We start from the raw sequence: 15,881 nt of genomic DNA on the forward strand, positions 1-15,881 counted from the left end.
ATAAAATTTATTATTAATCACAAAGAATAAATCTTAATCTATATTTAATGTCTATATTTAAAGATAAAAAAGGATGATTAAATCGTTTTAAGATATATGCAAAATATATGCAAAAAAATGGCTCGAATAATTTAAAATTCTTACTTGGCGGTATCGGACCATCTGGTGTATTCGCCACCGAGGCCCCCGATGAGCTCCTCGGCTCTCCTCAGCTTTTCCTCGCAGTCTTTCACTTCATCGGTCATCGCTTGATATTCGGCTTTTCGTTGAGCCAAGAGAGTCTCTAGCTTGGCCAGTCGATTTCGCACTTCTTGTAGCTGGCTCCTCTTCAGCTTCAGCTGCTCCATCGCTGCGGAATAGTCGGCCTCGGCTTTGGCAAGTGCCTGTTTCTTCGGCGCTACCACCTTGGCGACCTTGTCGTACTCCGAAAGCGCGAATACCCAGCGACAAAGGCCCTCGCAAGCGGTTGATACGTGCCTGATTCGTTCCGGATCGAAGTTGGGATTCGTTAAGATCGTCGTGCGAATCTTCGTCATAATTCGCTCCGGGATGTTGTCCTTATCATAATTTAGTAGGGACTCCAGAAACCGTATATCGCCCAGAATGCGAAGCGACGGTTTCCAGTAGTCATCGATCGGACCCTCCGGGCCTTGTACTTTCTCTGGTTTCACGTCCTGCGATTTTTAAGCAGATTTTTATGCGAGGAAAAATTGCAATCGAATTTTAAAATTTTGATAGATTTTCAAACTTTGACAGATAAGTTTATATCATTATTATTATACGTATATTAGTACGATGTATATCTTTATATTTTATTTTACAGCATATTTTAATTTAATTTTTAATTAGAGATATTATATAATTATATGTTATTCTCTATTATATATTTGTGATATTTGTACAAAAATTAAATATCGAAAGATTGAGGAAAGTAATATTTTGCAATAAATAATTTTTTTAATTTTTCTGGAAAAAATAACATATTTTTTATTAATACTATAAGTATTTAATTTACTTTTAATATGCAAACTGCTTCCATGACCAATCGCACGCCGGCCGGTGGTCGCTTCATGGACTTAACGATCTGGATGTCCTGCGGGGTCAGAGTATTTAGAGCTTCATTTGCCGCATCCAGGATCGGCATCACCTCCTGCAGATCTGCATCGCATTCGGCACGAATCTCCTTGGCTTCCGCGGCAACGATCTGATACGAAATCGCACGCAAATTATATAATTAATCATTTTCTCAAAATATAGAGTAAAATATAATTAAATGGTTATTTCAACATGAATTACAAATCAACGGATCACATTCTGAATATGAGATATACTGAATTTAAAACATAGAAATTTTGTATATTTTTGTATATTTATTTATTTATTCATATTATCTATATTCATATATTATCTATATAAAAATTCTCAAATGTGAGATATTAAAAATTAAAAAAAAAATTTAAAAAAATTACAATATAAAATTATAATAAATAAAATTTATAATAATCATGAAATAATTATAAAATATTAATCAAATAACGATAAAAACAATAAAATAACTGAAATAAACAAATTAATTATAATACCGGGGACACTGCAAATTGTATAAGATATACTGATTATATACTGATATGAGATCTGCTCTTACCATAGCAGCCTTTTCATCCTTTTGAACAACTTGCTCCATTGCGCTAGCCTCCTCGTTCTGTTGCTGTACGTTCAGGAACATACCTTCCACGTCCTTGGCAGCCACTAGCAACTTTGGCCGCAGAGCCACCAGGATCTGCTGCATCTTGCTGACCTCTTGGCGCGTGCTGTCCAGCCTACCAAGACCGGCCTCGTATCGCTTCTTGCCCTCTAACACTTCTTTCCTCTTCCGACTCAGCAGATCCTTGAACGTGTTGATGAGTTCGAGATAGGACGTCGGCGTGACGTAATTGTGACGATTCACTTGTCTCAGGTAGTCCCTGGTCAAGTCTTGCGTAGACATGTGGAAGTATTGACACATCTCGATGCAAGCGTGACGCTCGTCCTGCGGCATGTCGAGCTCGCCGAGGAATTTCGTCGCGACCGCCAGCAGAGCGTCCCTCGGCCACTGTTGTAGCCAATCGATGGTGCAGCAGTTCACCAGAGCGGGAAACTTGCGGACCCGTGTGCGAAAGCTATCGCCGATCGGCGACATCGTCACCACCACGTGCAGGTTCTCGCGCACCGTCTGCACGAAGAAGTTGAAGAGCGCCACCGGACTGCCGTCCGTCTGCACGGACCTAGAATACGTTCATCGAGAAGATTCACGATTCTCCAAATCACTTTTAGCACCGGAAAAGCATTTGACAGTTCGATATATGCAAATTGCATTTGTACTGAAGGGACACATTAATAATTACTGTCATATATATTTAATTAGAAATTTAAATTATTCGGTCAACGGAATATTTTATATTTCGTCAGAGAAATAATATACCTGTCCCTTTGTCGATCAATGATTCGCATTTTCTCGCAAATCTCGGATTTTTCATCGGCCGCGAAGAGATTGGGCACCTCACCGGAATTAAGGAGATTGCTGATATCTTCTAGAAAGGTCTCCTCCTTGATCTGCGTGTCCATGAAGAGGAAGACCGTATGCAGGTCGCTTGCAGCGCTCTTACGCAAGATATTCTTCAGGTCCTCGTGCCATTCCATCATGCCGTATAACTGAGATATTTGCACTTGGAAGAGCTCGTAGTCGGATATATGAGTCGCCAGCTTCGTCAGAGATTGTCGACCGGAACCGCCCATGCCGACCAAAAGTGCGTGGCTACGCGGCTGCATCATCACCCGACAGATCTTTGACAGATGTTCTATCGCGAATCTAAAGATTAAATTATCTAAATTATTTATGTATACATTTTTATTTATTAAAATCGATCTTTCTTGACCGAGCTGTCGAGAAAGTTATTAAATCCGTTATTATAAGAAATTACAGATTAATATATAATCACTCGTCTTATATTTTAAATTATCCTTCAATGATTAATACAATTTTTAGTCATATTAATAATTCTGGAAATTCTTGAAAAATCTTAAATTAAATTTATGTCTCTCTCTCTCTCTCTCTCTCTCTCTCTCTCTCTCTCTCTCTCTCTCTTTTATATTTTTTTTTATTCTCTCTCTCTCTTATATTTTTTATGATACTGCTTGATTTCGTAGATTTTTATTATGATTCCATACCTGAAGAGCACCAAGTCCATAGGAGTTCTCGAGATATCATTATACTCGGTGAGATATTCTTCCACCGCTTCGGCGAGCGCATTCCAATCTGTAATTTCCATATACAACTTCCGCTCTGCAATCGGATCGTGAAAGTCGCAGTAAACGAGATTGCGCAGATGCACTTCCGTCACCTGCGCGCGAGGCTCATCCACTAAATCATAGAACAATTCATCCATATCGTCATACATGCGATCTTTCATGGTCTTCCGAATTTGTTCCACCAGCCATTTACTGTCGGTCTCGTCGACCAAACGATCTCCGTAGACTCGCAGCACCTCGTGTACCCACAAACGCTTCAAGTAGATCTTAAAAATTGATTGGGTAAATAAAAGAATATATTAATTTAATTTTGCATAAAATATAAACAAATGATGTGTAAAAATAGTTTAAATATTTAAAAAAGAATAATTGACACTCTCTTTCTCTCAAGGAGAAAGATATAACAATGAAGATGGATGTGAATCAAATTATTATCTTATATTTTTCTCTTGAGGTGAGAAAGCGAATTAAAAAAAGAAACGTATTCTTGTGTAATATACAATATTATTTTTATCTTCCAATATTTTATCTCGCACCACATTGGTGATGACATCGGGGTCAGAAAGCAGCACGCCTTGAATAACGCGTGAGAAATCACGCAGATTAAACAGATAATGCGACTTGGCGGGGGTCGGCAGAAGGTTCTGCCTGGTCTCCTTGTATATGTCGAGGGTACCGTGGACTATGTGGTCCACGTACAGCTCGAAGAATTCCGGGAAACCGCGTGTGGCGAAGTACCAGGAGGTGATGGTGCCGAAAATGGTAATCAGGACATCGTCATCGAACTCGGAAATCGCCAGGGTGACAAAGTGCCGCTTAAATCTCGGCGTAACGTCACGTCCGCCCGCGGGCGGTCCCATCGCGCACATCAGTTGAATATCCACGAGTTTGATGGGCACTACCTCCCTCCGGTCGTACCAGGTCCAGTGGTCCAGCCATTGACGTAGGAGCTCGATGGGCGGCTGGGCCCCGTATTCCTCCCTTTGCGGCATCGATATGTCGTCCACGAAGACCACCCAGTGCTGACCCGGGGGCGCACCGTACAAACCTTATCATGAAAAAAATATATAATCATTAGATGATGATAATTGAGATTATAATAATAGTTAAAAAAATTATTATGATAATAATTTTTATTTTATTTGCTATTTATATTGAAATATACAATCACACACGATTCCAATAATGGAATCCAAAAGTATATTTAAGTGATTTGTAATAATAGATTTTTCTGTAAAATATAAAATAATTCCCTTAAAAAAATATTCTGTAAAATATAAAATAATTTCCTTAAAATATAAATTTCAATAAATTAATTTCAAACCGATCGGCACAAACCTTTCCTCCTCCGGGTCAGCTTGCTCATAATGATGTCCTGCGTCTGATTGGCTGTCGTCTGTGCGGAAAATATCACGAAGAGCGGCAAGAAGACTTCAGGATTGTTTTTCTTCAGCAGAAACTCCATAATGTAGACGGATTTTCCAGTGCCGGTCGGCCCGACTAGAAGAATCGGCTTGTGATGACGAACGAGATAATGGAAGAGATGAAAGTAACGGACGGTCTCCACCGTTGAAATGATAATCTGATTAACCGGCATGTCCCTGGGAATCGGCGGGACGTCCTGCAGGTCCTCCAGCCAAGGTTTCCACCTACCACTACCCTCCTTGATGTATTTGTAATCAAAGACCGAGCCGGTGGTCGGTAAAGGCACTACGTAGGGTTCCTTTGGATTGCCAATTTCCGGCGAGATGCCGAAGCGTTGCCGCACTTCCTCCGGGAATTCGCGGTCCACTAACGCCCTGAAGAGATCGTTGAACCACTCGCGATAGTTGATCATCAACGTCACCCCCATCGCCCAGATGCACGAGAAGAAGAAGACGCCCTGTCAAACTATTCGTCTTAAAAATCTCTTCCCCGACAAACTAAATATATAATTTTTAAAAATGATTAAAATATTATGGATTTAATAAAGATATAAATAATAAAATTAAGATCGATAAATATTGATTATTACTTTAATATAATTAATTATTATTTAAATAAAAAATTTTTTTAATAAAGACAATTTTTATATATTATAATTGTGATTAAACCAAGATTAATTAGATAAATTTAAATAAATAAAAATGAATACAAATTGAATTTTGTTATAAATCTGTATAAAAGATCTGTATAATTAAAAAGACAACCAATAATTTTTGGAAAAATCATATAATTTAGACTTACCTCCACTTGCGCTCTCATGTCCAAGTCCAAAAGCATGCTCACGTATTTCGCGTCGCAAAAATCGTCGAGGAAACAATCATACATGTACATAAGCGAACGCGTTAAATTGGCATCCGGCATCGTTATTATTTCCTGCGGGCGAAGAAATTATAAAAATTTCTTAACTTCCGGCAGAACCAAGATAAGTTTCTTCGAAACTTCTAATTCGCGCGCGAATTTTATGTGTCCTTTCTAATAATAAATATTTTGCTCTTTTATATAAAAAAATTCTTAAGACACTGGTGCATTTAAAGAAATCTGAATGCTTGAAATATCGGAGGAAAAAAATTTGAATGACACTTACTCTCGCACCGCAACGGCGGATCAGATGCAACAGAGGCGGGCAAAATCGTAGATACATGTCCTTCAAATGATTTTTAATGTGCTCAGTGAATGATGGCGGTAATGTGTTAAGCCACGAGATCAAAAGCGGCGTCCAGCCCAGACTCACCGGCTCCATATAAATCATGCCGCATCGGGAAACCGTGGCAGGCGATGCAACCTGATGAGAAGAATGTTAATAACGCATTTTAACAAAATCATAGTTATAAAAAATAATTTTTGATTATTATGTTTCATAATTTGTATTATAATAAATTATTAACATTTAATTTAATAATTTAATTAAATTAATTATTTTATTTTATTTTATAATTTAATTAAATGAATAACTTAATTTAATTAATAATTATATATATACAAATCAGATTTCACAAATAATTATTTCTCCCCCGGAGACTTATTTGGTAAATTACGATCATTATGGAACCTCTAAATCCATAGGTTCGAAGATCAGGTTTGTCGTGGGTGCGAGATGTATGATTTCCCCGGAAGTGAGACAGAGTTTCTTATTGTCGTCCAGTACGGTGTTCATGCTCTCGATCCAGAGAGCGTCCACCGGCCCATCGAATACCAGCCACTTTCTGTTGAGATTAACGGAAGAAGCAAAGGCGCGATAGGACACCGCCAGGACACCGTCGCTCCATTCGTGCGAGGCGGGATCGAACTGTCCGTATAGCTGGCCCATCGTAATGGCTTTGGGATTGATAACGGTGATCTCCACGCGATGTTCGTCCATCAACCCCCTGTCCTCCAGGAGGCCGAGACAGTCGGCCAGTATCCGATAGGCCGACGTCTTGCCTCCGAACGGAAACCCGACAATCATGAAGCCGTGACGGACAATCATCATTTCGTAAATCTGGTAGATCTTCTCGAGGAAGTAATCCGTGCATTGCAGATTTGCCGCGGCACAGGCGTCACGGGTGCACGCGTCTATGTGCGTGTAATCTGGCGTTGGTAGCATGACACCCGGAAACAGATCCGAGGCTATTCCTGCACACAGAAAAATATTATTCTATTGCTAAGTAAAATGATTACTCAGTTTACTTTACTTCTTTTAATTTTTTTTTATTGCAAATGTTTATAAAATAAGATAGATGACTCAAATCAAATATATGTATATATAATACACGCACTAAATTAGAAAATTTTTTACCTTCGAAGAGCGGCAAATCGTGGACCAAAAACTTGGGCAGATTAACATCCAGAATACTTCTTAGCATTAAGATATCCTCGGACTCTTCAGGATAGCGAAGTTTCAGATTGCCAGCAGCGATCAGCACGGACTTAACAGCCCTCATACCGTAATCATAGTGAGGCTGACTGCTGAGCTGCTCCGAGCAGAGTTTGTAAGCGGTAACGATCTTCACGGCCAAAGGCCGGCCGTTATAAAAACCATAAGAATATAGAGTGTTCTCCGCGATAAGGGCATAATCGGGCACCATCATGGCAACGGGCCGGAAGAGAGCCTTGAGATTATCGGGTAGCTCGGTTCTGCCAGCGTAGCCGGGATTCATGGTGATAAAGATAGCGCAGGTGTGGTCGAGGTAGATCTCGGTACCCTCGAAGATCATCTTCTCGGCACCGGCGTTGATGGCGCATTGGATCGTCAGGATCTGCTGCGCCACCACCGACAGGACCTCCAGGTCGATGCGATTAAACTCGTCGAAGCAGGACCAGGCGCCGCAGGAAGCGAGACCCTTAAAGAACTTGCCCAGTGCGATGTAGTCGAGACCCTCGGAGCAGTTGAAGACTACGCACTGCTTCGCCACTGCCTTCGCCAGGTCCTTCGTGGTCTCCGTTTTACCGGTACCAGCTGGTCCCTCAGGCGCCCCGCCCAGATGAAGGCTCAGGGCACCGAAGAGGGTGCGATAGCATCGATCTGTCAAAGGGGTGATCACTAGACGAGACGTGTTGCCGAGATACTCGCAGCCATAACGTATGTACGAGTTGATCATGTACGCCCACATGTTATCTTCCTAGAAAATTAGAGAGATATTAAATTATTGAAATATATTTTATAAAAAGCCCGATTCAATATTATTTATTTAATATTATTAAGTGTTTATACCAGCCAGTAGTATCTAAGTACACACAGCCATCTGAAGTCGGTATTTTTGATCACTTGTTCCTTGTACAGTTCCGTGAGAACGTCCTTGCTGTGAACATCTAGAGTAACCAGAGCCTCTAAAAAACATTAGCACATAATATTAACATATATTCTTCGACATATTATTTCCCAAACTTTCAGAAAATTTCGTGATACCTAATGTAACGCGATTCTGCTTGGAGAGAGTGCTTCTGATCAGGAGAATGATATCGTTCAGTTCCTCTTGGCTCTGGTCCAAGTATCTTTTCAAGCCGTCCACTCCCTCCAGCATAGCCTCCTCGACTTGTTGCGTCCAATATGTTTGACCCACACAGAGGACGGTCTGACCAGGCCATTCGAGGACCCAGGCTGTCCTCTTCTTCATATGATATGCCAGGATCGCTTGATACACCATGTGACGGATGCTCTTCCGCATCTCCGTCTCTAGCTCGATCAGCCATCTCTCGACCTGTCCCCTGGCAGCGGAGGTGGATATTATTACCAGGATCTCGACCTCCTCGCCTTCCGCGGATCGCATCGCCAATATCTCGAGGTCCTCGTTGAACTTTAATCGGGCTATACCCTCGAAACACTTCTTCAGATGTGGCTGCACCCTAAAAAATAATATAATAATATATAATAACGTTTATATATATATATTGTCAAAATCATTGAAGTTAGATATTGAAATCAAACATATATTTTATTTAAATTAGAATTGCAATTTATTTAGAAAAATTAAAGAGTAAAGAAACAATCTTCTTTTCTCTACTTTTATTAAAATTAAAATTGAAATTAAAATAAGAATACAAATTTAAAAAGAAATAAAATAAGTATAAGATATTATTTTATTTTACACGAAATTTAAATTATTATATATTATAGATGCGTAAGGAAAGAAACTAAAAAGTTGTTTGTTAATTTTATAATTGCTATACATTTATTATTTATTGATAATTATAAATAAATTACCGCGTGGGATCCTTCGTCTCGGAAAGAATTTCCAGCAGCTCGTCGTTGGAGAGGAAGAAAAATCTTGGGAAGAATAATCTCTTCTTCTCCAAGTATTCATTCAGTCCTTTCTGGATAAGTTCCAGTAATACGAAACCTTTCTTCAGCCGCTCCAGCATCTTGTCGATCTGGACGACGACGAGAACATGAGGATCGCTATAGACGTTCTTCATAATGTCCCGCCATATCTTATCGACTTGTGCGAATTTTCTTCCTTCTTCCGGCATCTGTTGTTGAATGTCCGGCGAAGTGAAAATTGGTTCCAGGTACATCCACGTACCCTGTACTTTTAACCATTCGTCCAGAATGTCCTCCAGCAGATGTAATGTTTTATCCCATTTCCTGCAATCAATTATTAAATTCTTTATTATAAATTACGAATTCTATTATTTTCCTTTCAATATATAAATAAAAAGACAAATTATAAGAAAACAAAATAGAATAAATTAATATAAGTAAGACATAATATGTTCGGGTACGTCAATGCATTATCTTCGACATAAAAAATTTTTGTAATTAAACTTGCAATATTCTAATCTCGAAGGGCTTGATGTACGGCGAGTTCCTGATGGTGACGGTCTTCGTGATATGATCGTCAAGCAGGAGTTGTATCTCGTCGACGCCGGCGATAACGTAGGTGCCGGTGTCCTTGTAAGGATTCACCGTGAATACCAGATCGGTCCAGTCCCGTTGCATCTTGTTCATGCCCACCTCCAGAGTGTTCTCCTTCGTGGCGGCCTCGGAGATGCCCTCGAACTGCGCGATATAAGCGTCCAGGTCCATCGCCAGAACCTTGCCCAGGGTCAGATCCGGATCGAACTTGATGGGAATGCCCACGATTGCCGAGATTTGTTCCCAGTGCCGCGACTTCATTCCCGGATTGCCAAGGGTCATCACAATCGGCATTCGATCCTTGAAATCCTCGATCCTCTCGCGAACCGTGGCCGCCAAATCCCGCACGTCTGGTTCGTGGAACGCCTTCTCCAGCTTGTAAATTATCCTAGAACATGAGTCTGATTTTATCAAAACTCCAAAAAAAATATTAATATTTTGTGTCGCAATAAATTCTCTTATGTTATATTTTATCCTCTCTTTTGTAATGTCATTATATTATTAAATATAATTTTTTTTTTTTCGTCATATTGACCTATAATAATTTCCCACGTCGTTGTCGATATCTTCAGGATTGTAGATGCCAATCGTGCTGTTTATCCACTTATCGTATTTGGCCAAAAACTCGCAGACGGTATCGAAAAGCTTCTTGAATGGTTGCAGACGGTCGGCGATTCGTTTTCGCAGAGGATACTGCGTAATCTCCCAGCCAAAGGAGGCCTCTTCCTCGTTGAACTTGTCGATCTTGTCCATCGCCATGATCAGCCGGTCTTCCAGATGCTGTGCCTTACGTTGATATCGGTGTACCTCCTCGATGTCGCCCCAATATTGCACCTCTTCCACTTGTTTCGTGTACGAGTCCAACTCCTCCTCGAACTTTTGATATCTAACTGTAAAAACAAATATTTATTATAAAGTAATAGTACAGATATAATAGCATTATAATATCTTACAAAGTTCAACACAAACATAAATAAAACGAACGTAAATAAAAATTAAAAAATAATAATTTTGCGAGATTTACATATATATAAATTTAATTTATTACTCTAAAAATTCAAGCATTGCATTTTTCTATGATTAATATTGTTAAGAAAAGAATTAAATCATTTCTAATAAAATCTTGATTATAAAAATAATTTTACTAATTAGATATTTCTTAAAATAAATTTATGTGAAAAAGAAAAATAATAAAATAATCGTTGAGTATCAACCTCTCAACGCATTTTGGTACTCCTGCGTCTTCTTCTTCACGATTACCCGGTTATCCTCAAAGATCTGGGGTATCTTGTGATACCATTGAAAGGCCATACTGTTATTTCTTATTTCGCTTTCCGTGAGTAGCCAGTAATCTGACAGAAACAAGATATGCTCCGTCACGTTCAGTAGCTTGAGCTCCAGTCTTTTTATAGTGACGTCATTGGTAATTTGGATGAACTTGATGAGTTCCATCAAAGCCGCGGTGTTGGGAGGTGGGGTCAGAGCTCGTTTGGAGATGGCTTCATATTCAGCTATGATACTAGATATAGATACAATCTAAATTGTTTCAATTTTCTCTTGGGAAAATAGCAAAATACATAATCGTTATGAGATATAGTATATTAATCAATCTTTAAATAACTTTTAAAAACTGCACTAATTTATAAATTAACAATAAATTATATATAACAAAAACGTATGAAAAATGAAAGAGATAAGAATTAGCTAGAATTTTTAATATTTAAATATTTACTTCTTCGTCGTATCTTGATATTTATCGACAAGATGGCGAATTAAAAGTTCTTTGAAGCGTTCAATGTTCTCCACGATAGTCTTGACAAAAGCAGCGCGAGAAACTTCGAAGAATCCCGCGAAGACTGTTTTTTCGATTTCGATCGGGATTCTTCCGGCGAGATCGTGATAGCTCTTAATTTTTATCTCGTATTCCTTCAGTTTCTTGGTCTCATCTTGTAAGAAAGCTTCCGCCCGATTAAATTCTTGGTTGTTGAAAAGGTATTCGTATCTGTAAAAAAAAAAAAAAAAAAACAGGAATTATATATTATTAAACGCTTCATCGCAATCATTGGCGGCAATAAAGTCGATAAGCACTTTTTCAATTCTTCCATCTTTTTCTCCGGGATTTCTTTTTCACGATCGATCAGCTGATTTATTTGTCTCTTGAGCTGCTCGACGATGTATTGAGATATCTGCGGCTGTGTAAAAGGCATAACTGTTTATAATAAAAATTTAAATAACGAATCACATTTTAATTCGCAAATTATCATATATGAAAGGTTGCATCGTAATTTTATATATATAAATAATTATAATAATTATTTTATAACATATATGGATAAGTAATATATTTTATATTCTATGATTTTTATCTTTTACGATCAAAAATTTCAAAATGAGGAATAGTTCCTCACTCGGTTGTTCTCCGCTATATTTAATAATATGAAACCTTGAGGAATTCTTGAGGTCCCGTCCAGTCGAGGTAGAGTTGCGTCTCCAATCTTTCAAAATTCCTCACGGCGTTGCAAATTGCCATGAGAATATCGCAAAGCGATTCCTTAAATTTATCGAAGGGCGGTTCGAAGACGAGCTCATTGGAGACAATGGCAATGTTCACCTTAAAGCGGCAAGCTACAGGCTGTGGAAAAACAGAATGCATTCCCGAAGCGTTAATTTTGAAGACTTTACAGAAAATTGAAGTATAAAAGAATAAAAATTAAAATTTTTCAAAAAACATTTAGTTTCCTAAATAACGCTTGTTTATCTGCAAAAGCAATATCAAGCTAAAAATAAATGTATATAAAGATGTCTATAAATTTTAAGAAAAATCATTTTTCTGCATAATATCAATACTTTTTATTTTTGCAGAAAAAATATTTCTTTCATTCTAAAAATTATATAAGATTCCAAAAAATTTTTTAAATTTTTATTAAAATTCTCCATAAAAAAATAAAATCTGCAATCTTCCCAAAATATTATCGAAACAGTTTTATTTTATAGAAAGAGAAAATTATTTTTATAATAATAATTTATAATTAACTTATAATAATAAAAAGTTTAATATTATTTTAAAATCTTTAATTATTTGCTATAAAATAGGCGTTACACGCGCGATGAAACTCAAAGAGAGAGCGGACGAGCGAACCATGAAAAGTATCGATAAGCAGAAATTGATGAAAATTGTGTCGAATAACGGAATGTTCCTATAGCGAGCGATAGGATAAACGGAGGAAGGAAGCACAGACGTGCCGCTTTCCTCATCAGGCAATGATTTCGCATCGATCGATCGCGGTAGATACGTATATATTCACCTTGCCGTCTACGACATAATTAATGAAATCCCGCAGAGAGTGCTTGCAAGCTTTTAAAAGATGCGACTCCATCAACTTGCCGGCGCAATCGAAGAACCGCTTGAATTGCTTGCGACGTAACAGGCTAGGCACCAGTTTCTTCCTATTGTTCTGCAAAGGAATAGGATTGAGATAGAGAGAAGAATCGGATGAGAAAATTTATTTCTCATCCTCAATATATCTCGCCTTTAAAAGAAAATTTAATTAAATTTATGAGTTGTAATAATTTGTCCTGTGAAATTAATAGATAAATAAACAGAGAAAATAAAGAAAGTGTTAGAAAGAGCTAATATATTTTCAGCACTTTTAATACTATCGAATTAAATTAATAGATAAATAATTATCTAAATAAATAAAAATAAATAAATAAATGCCTAATTTATGCACACAATAAAAAATAAATATAAAATAAGAATCGCGAAGAAAATAATTAATTCGTCAATTTCTTTTAATTATTCTTTTTAATACAGAATAATACTTTATATTATTATTAAAGTTATTTTACCACGAGAAATATCTCTTGAATTTCGCTGTACCAGTCTTTCCGCAAAATCCGCCTATTAGCAACGATCTGATGTGTAATTAAGGTATGAAAATTCATTAAATCCCAGCTTTCTCTGTGGGCGGTGATATACTCTAAATTGATCAGTCGAAATTTGCTGAAAAATTTGATATCTTCCACTGAAATGGAAATGCGATAGTGATAGCGAGTTGCATGCATAATTCAATACCTGTAATCACGAACCCAGTAATCCAGAGTCATTCGCATACACGGATTTATTAGATATAAATCGTCGCGTAAAATTTCGCGACAGTGTTCTATGTGTCTCCAAAAATCCGGCTGAACGCGTCGCTCATCTTCCCCGATCGCATCAAACTGTAATTTTAATTGCAAATATCAGCAATGAAATTTTTATAAAATCAGCATATAACGTTATTAAAATAATGAAATAATTAATATAATACTTTGTCGTTACAATTGCTTAAATTATATTCTGAGTATTAAAAGATTTTATCAAAATTTTATATAAAATCAAAAATTTTCTATATACAAAAAGCTTCATATTTTATAATATAATTACCGTTTTAGTTCTCTCAAATAAAATTAATTATTACCATTAAATTTATTCCTAGATATCTTTATAATTTTTACATCGACAACTGTCAAATTCTTTACTTTTAATACAATTCTCGATTTTTGCAAAATGACCAACCTCTGAAGAATATTCTTCGGAAGGATCAGTGAGTGCAAATTCGACAATGGCCTTTTTGATGTTCTTTGTAAAGTCTTCCTTGATTTCGATCATTAAATTATTGGCAAAATCGGGAAATTGATCGCGCAAGTTGCTGGGAACCAGGTCGAGTATCGCCTCGACGAAGACCTGTTCGATGCTCGCCGTATGAATCGTATCAACTCCGTTGCAAATGTAATAATAATATCTATTGACGTCCCTATCGTCGCTCAGATCTATGTCCTTTGCCGGCAACTCTGGTTTCACTATCAAGCCTACCACATATCTAATAAAACAGATTCGTTTAAAGTGTCGAATCCTTACCCAGAAAAAAATTCATTATTTATTTAATGCATTCAAATCGCTTTTTTTGCAAATGTGCATTGTTCCTTTATAATTTTATTAAGTTAATTTTATCGTAAAATAATACAAGTGAATAAAATATTCACAAATTTATTGGAGAGAGAAATTTGTAATAGAAATGATTTAAACTATATAAAGAGTTAGTAATTAAAATACATATTTACGTAACGTCAAATATAAACATTTTAATTGTTACTTGAATATTTATCTTAATTATTAACTTTAATTGTTATATAAAAATAAAAATTTTTAGTTATTTAAAAATATAAGTTTATAAGAATATATACTCAATTTTCCTTTTTTTTTATACCTGCGAAAATTCTCTTCACGAAGACGTTTCGCGGTGTAAGAACCCTCGTGGAATTTTTGCACCTTTCCTTTCATTCTAATCAATTCTTTTCTTTTTCTCTTACACCTTTTAGGGCTCATCAAGTCGGACGGCAAGGAAAATAATGGTTCCACTTTTGTATCGAGGATCTTTGGTATTCGAATCGTATCCTCGGATTGGTATTTTCGCATTTTCGTTCCCTTTGTATGAGAACTTTCCATATTCAATTGTAATTAGAACAATTAATGTCATAAAACGGCACTTAATAGATCTCTGGAAAATATGTAATAAAATCATTAAATTATAAAAATGTGAAGCAATTTTATTTATGCTCGCTCTTTTCACAAGATTAGATATTTTAATTACAATAAATATTAATTATTTTTGAATAATAAAATATATCTATACAGATATTGACATAAAGAAATCTACACAGATAGAAAATACAAGAATATTTCTTTGAAATACAATATTTATAAAGTATAATAAAAGAGTATATATAATTATTTTTATATAAATTTGTTAATTGTTTATATTAAAAAATACACATATATGACTTTTATCATCTTGATCTTAAATAATTCTCAATTTTATTTTTTGATAAGAGATAATGTCTTAAAAATATATAATAATATATTTTTATGTTAAAACATTTTATATATTTGAATATATTACTTTAATAATTTTTTTAAGAATATTGTAATAAAAGGGGCACGAAACAGAGTATGTCCTTTTCTACGTGGGCATCGACCCCCACTCCTTAAATAAAGGCAAACGCTCGATCTAGATATACTATGTCTATGATTGTCACTTTATTCGTTGAGCTCTATAACCTGTGTCTATAACATACTGGAGTAAGCCTTCAAGAGTGAAGGAATGACCCAATTCGTAGAAAAGGATACATACATACTGGATGGATCGTTATCTTTGTCAGCTGTTCGCTGATTGGTTGATACTATTTAACATTATAGTGTCAAAAACATTGACTTCATATATACTTTACGAATTAA

At 36.5% G+C, this 15,881-nt stretch overlaps 1 protein-coding gene across 1 annotated transcript in view; it reads right to left on the bottom strand.

Moving 5' to 3' along the window:
• The window catches only part of LOC115241966 (dynein heavy chain 7, axonemal-like), a 23,165-nt gene extending 8,073 nt beyond the window's left edge, over window positions 1-15,092 (bottom strand). The window contains exons 1-24 of the mRNA XM_029817967.1: window positions 14,854-15,092; window positions 14,102-14,466; window positions 13,454-13,629; window positions 12,910-13,059; window positions 12,048-12,236; window positions 11,693-11,796; window positions 11,337-11,606; window positions 10,819-11,123; window positions 10,140-10,494; window positions 9,519-9,992; window positions 8,954-9,334; window positions 8,159-8,595; window positions 7,964-8,079; window positions 7,049-7,871; window positions 6,323-6,885; window positions 5,858-6,055; window positions 5,515-5,646; window positions 4,627-5,170; window positions 3,825-4,336; window positions 3,208-3,554; window positions 2,462-2,848; window positions 1,646-2,264; window positions 1,016-1,204; window positions 145-674 (exon numbers count right to left, since the gene is read on the bottom strand). Coding sequence (XP_029673827.1) covers window positions 145-674; window positions 1,016-1,204; window positions 1,646-2,264; window positions 2,462-2,848; window positions 3,208-3,554; window positions 3,825-4,336; window positions 4,627-5,170; window positions 5,515-5,646; window positions 5,858-6,055; window positions 6,323-6,885; window positions 7,049-7,871; window positions 7,964-8,079; window positions 8,159-8,595; window positions 8,954-9,334; window positions 9,519-9,992; window positions 10,140-10,494; window positions 10,819-11,123; window positions 11,337-11,606; window positions 11,693-11,796; window positions 12,048-12,236; window positions 12,910-13,059; window positions 13,454-13,629; window positions 14,102-14,466; window positions 14,854-15,092 — 8,405 coding nt within the window. The remainder of the gene's footprint in view (window positions 1-144; window positions 675-1,015; window positions 1,205-1,645; window positions 2,265-2,461; window positions 2,849-3,207; window positions 3,555-3,824; window positions 4,337-4,626; window positions 5,171-5,514; window positions 5,647-5,857; window positions 6,056-6,322; window positions 6,886-7,048; window positions 7,872-7,963; window positions 8,080-8,158; window positions 8,596-8,953; window positions 9,335-9,518; window positions 9,993-10,139; window positions 10,495-10,818; window positions 11,124-11,336; window positions 11,607-11,692; window positions 11,797-12,047; window positions 12,237-12,909; window positions 13,060-13,453; window positions 13,630-14,101; window positions 14,467-14,853) is intronic.
• Between the last annotated feature and the right edge of the window lie 789 nt (window positions 15,093-15,881).

The sequence above is a fragment of the Formica exsecta genome, unplaced genomic scaffold, assembly GCF_003651465.1.
Source record: "Formica exsecta isolate Colony F162 unplaced genomic scaffold, ASM365146v1 scaffold120, whole genome shotgun sequence".
NCBI lineage: Eukaryota > Metazoa > Arthropoda > Insecta > Hymenoptera > Formicidae > Formica > Formica exsecta.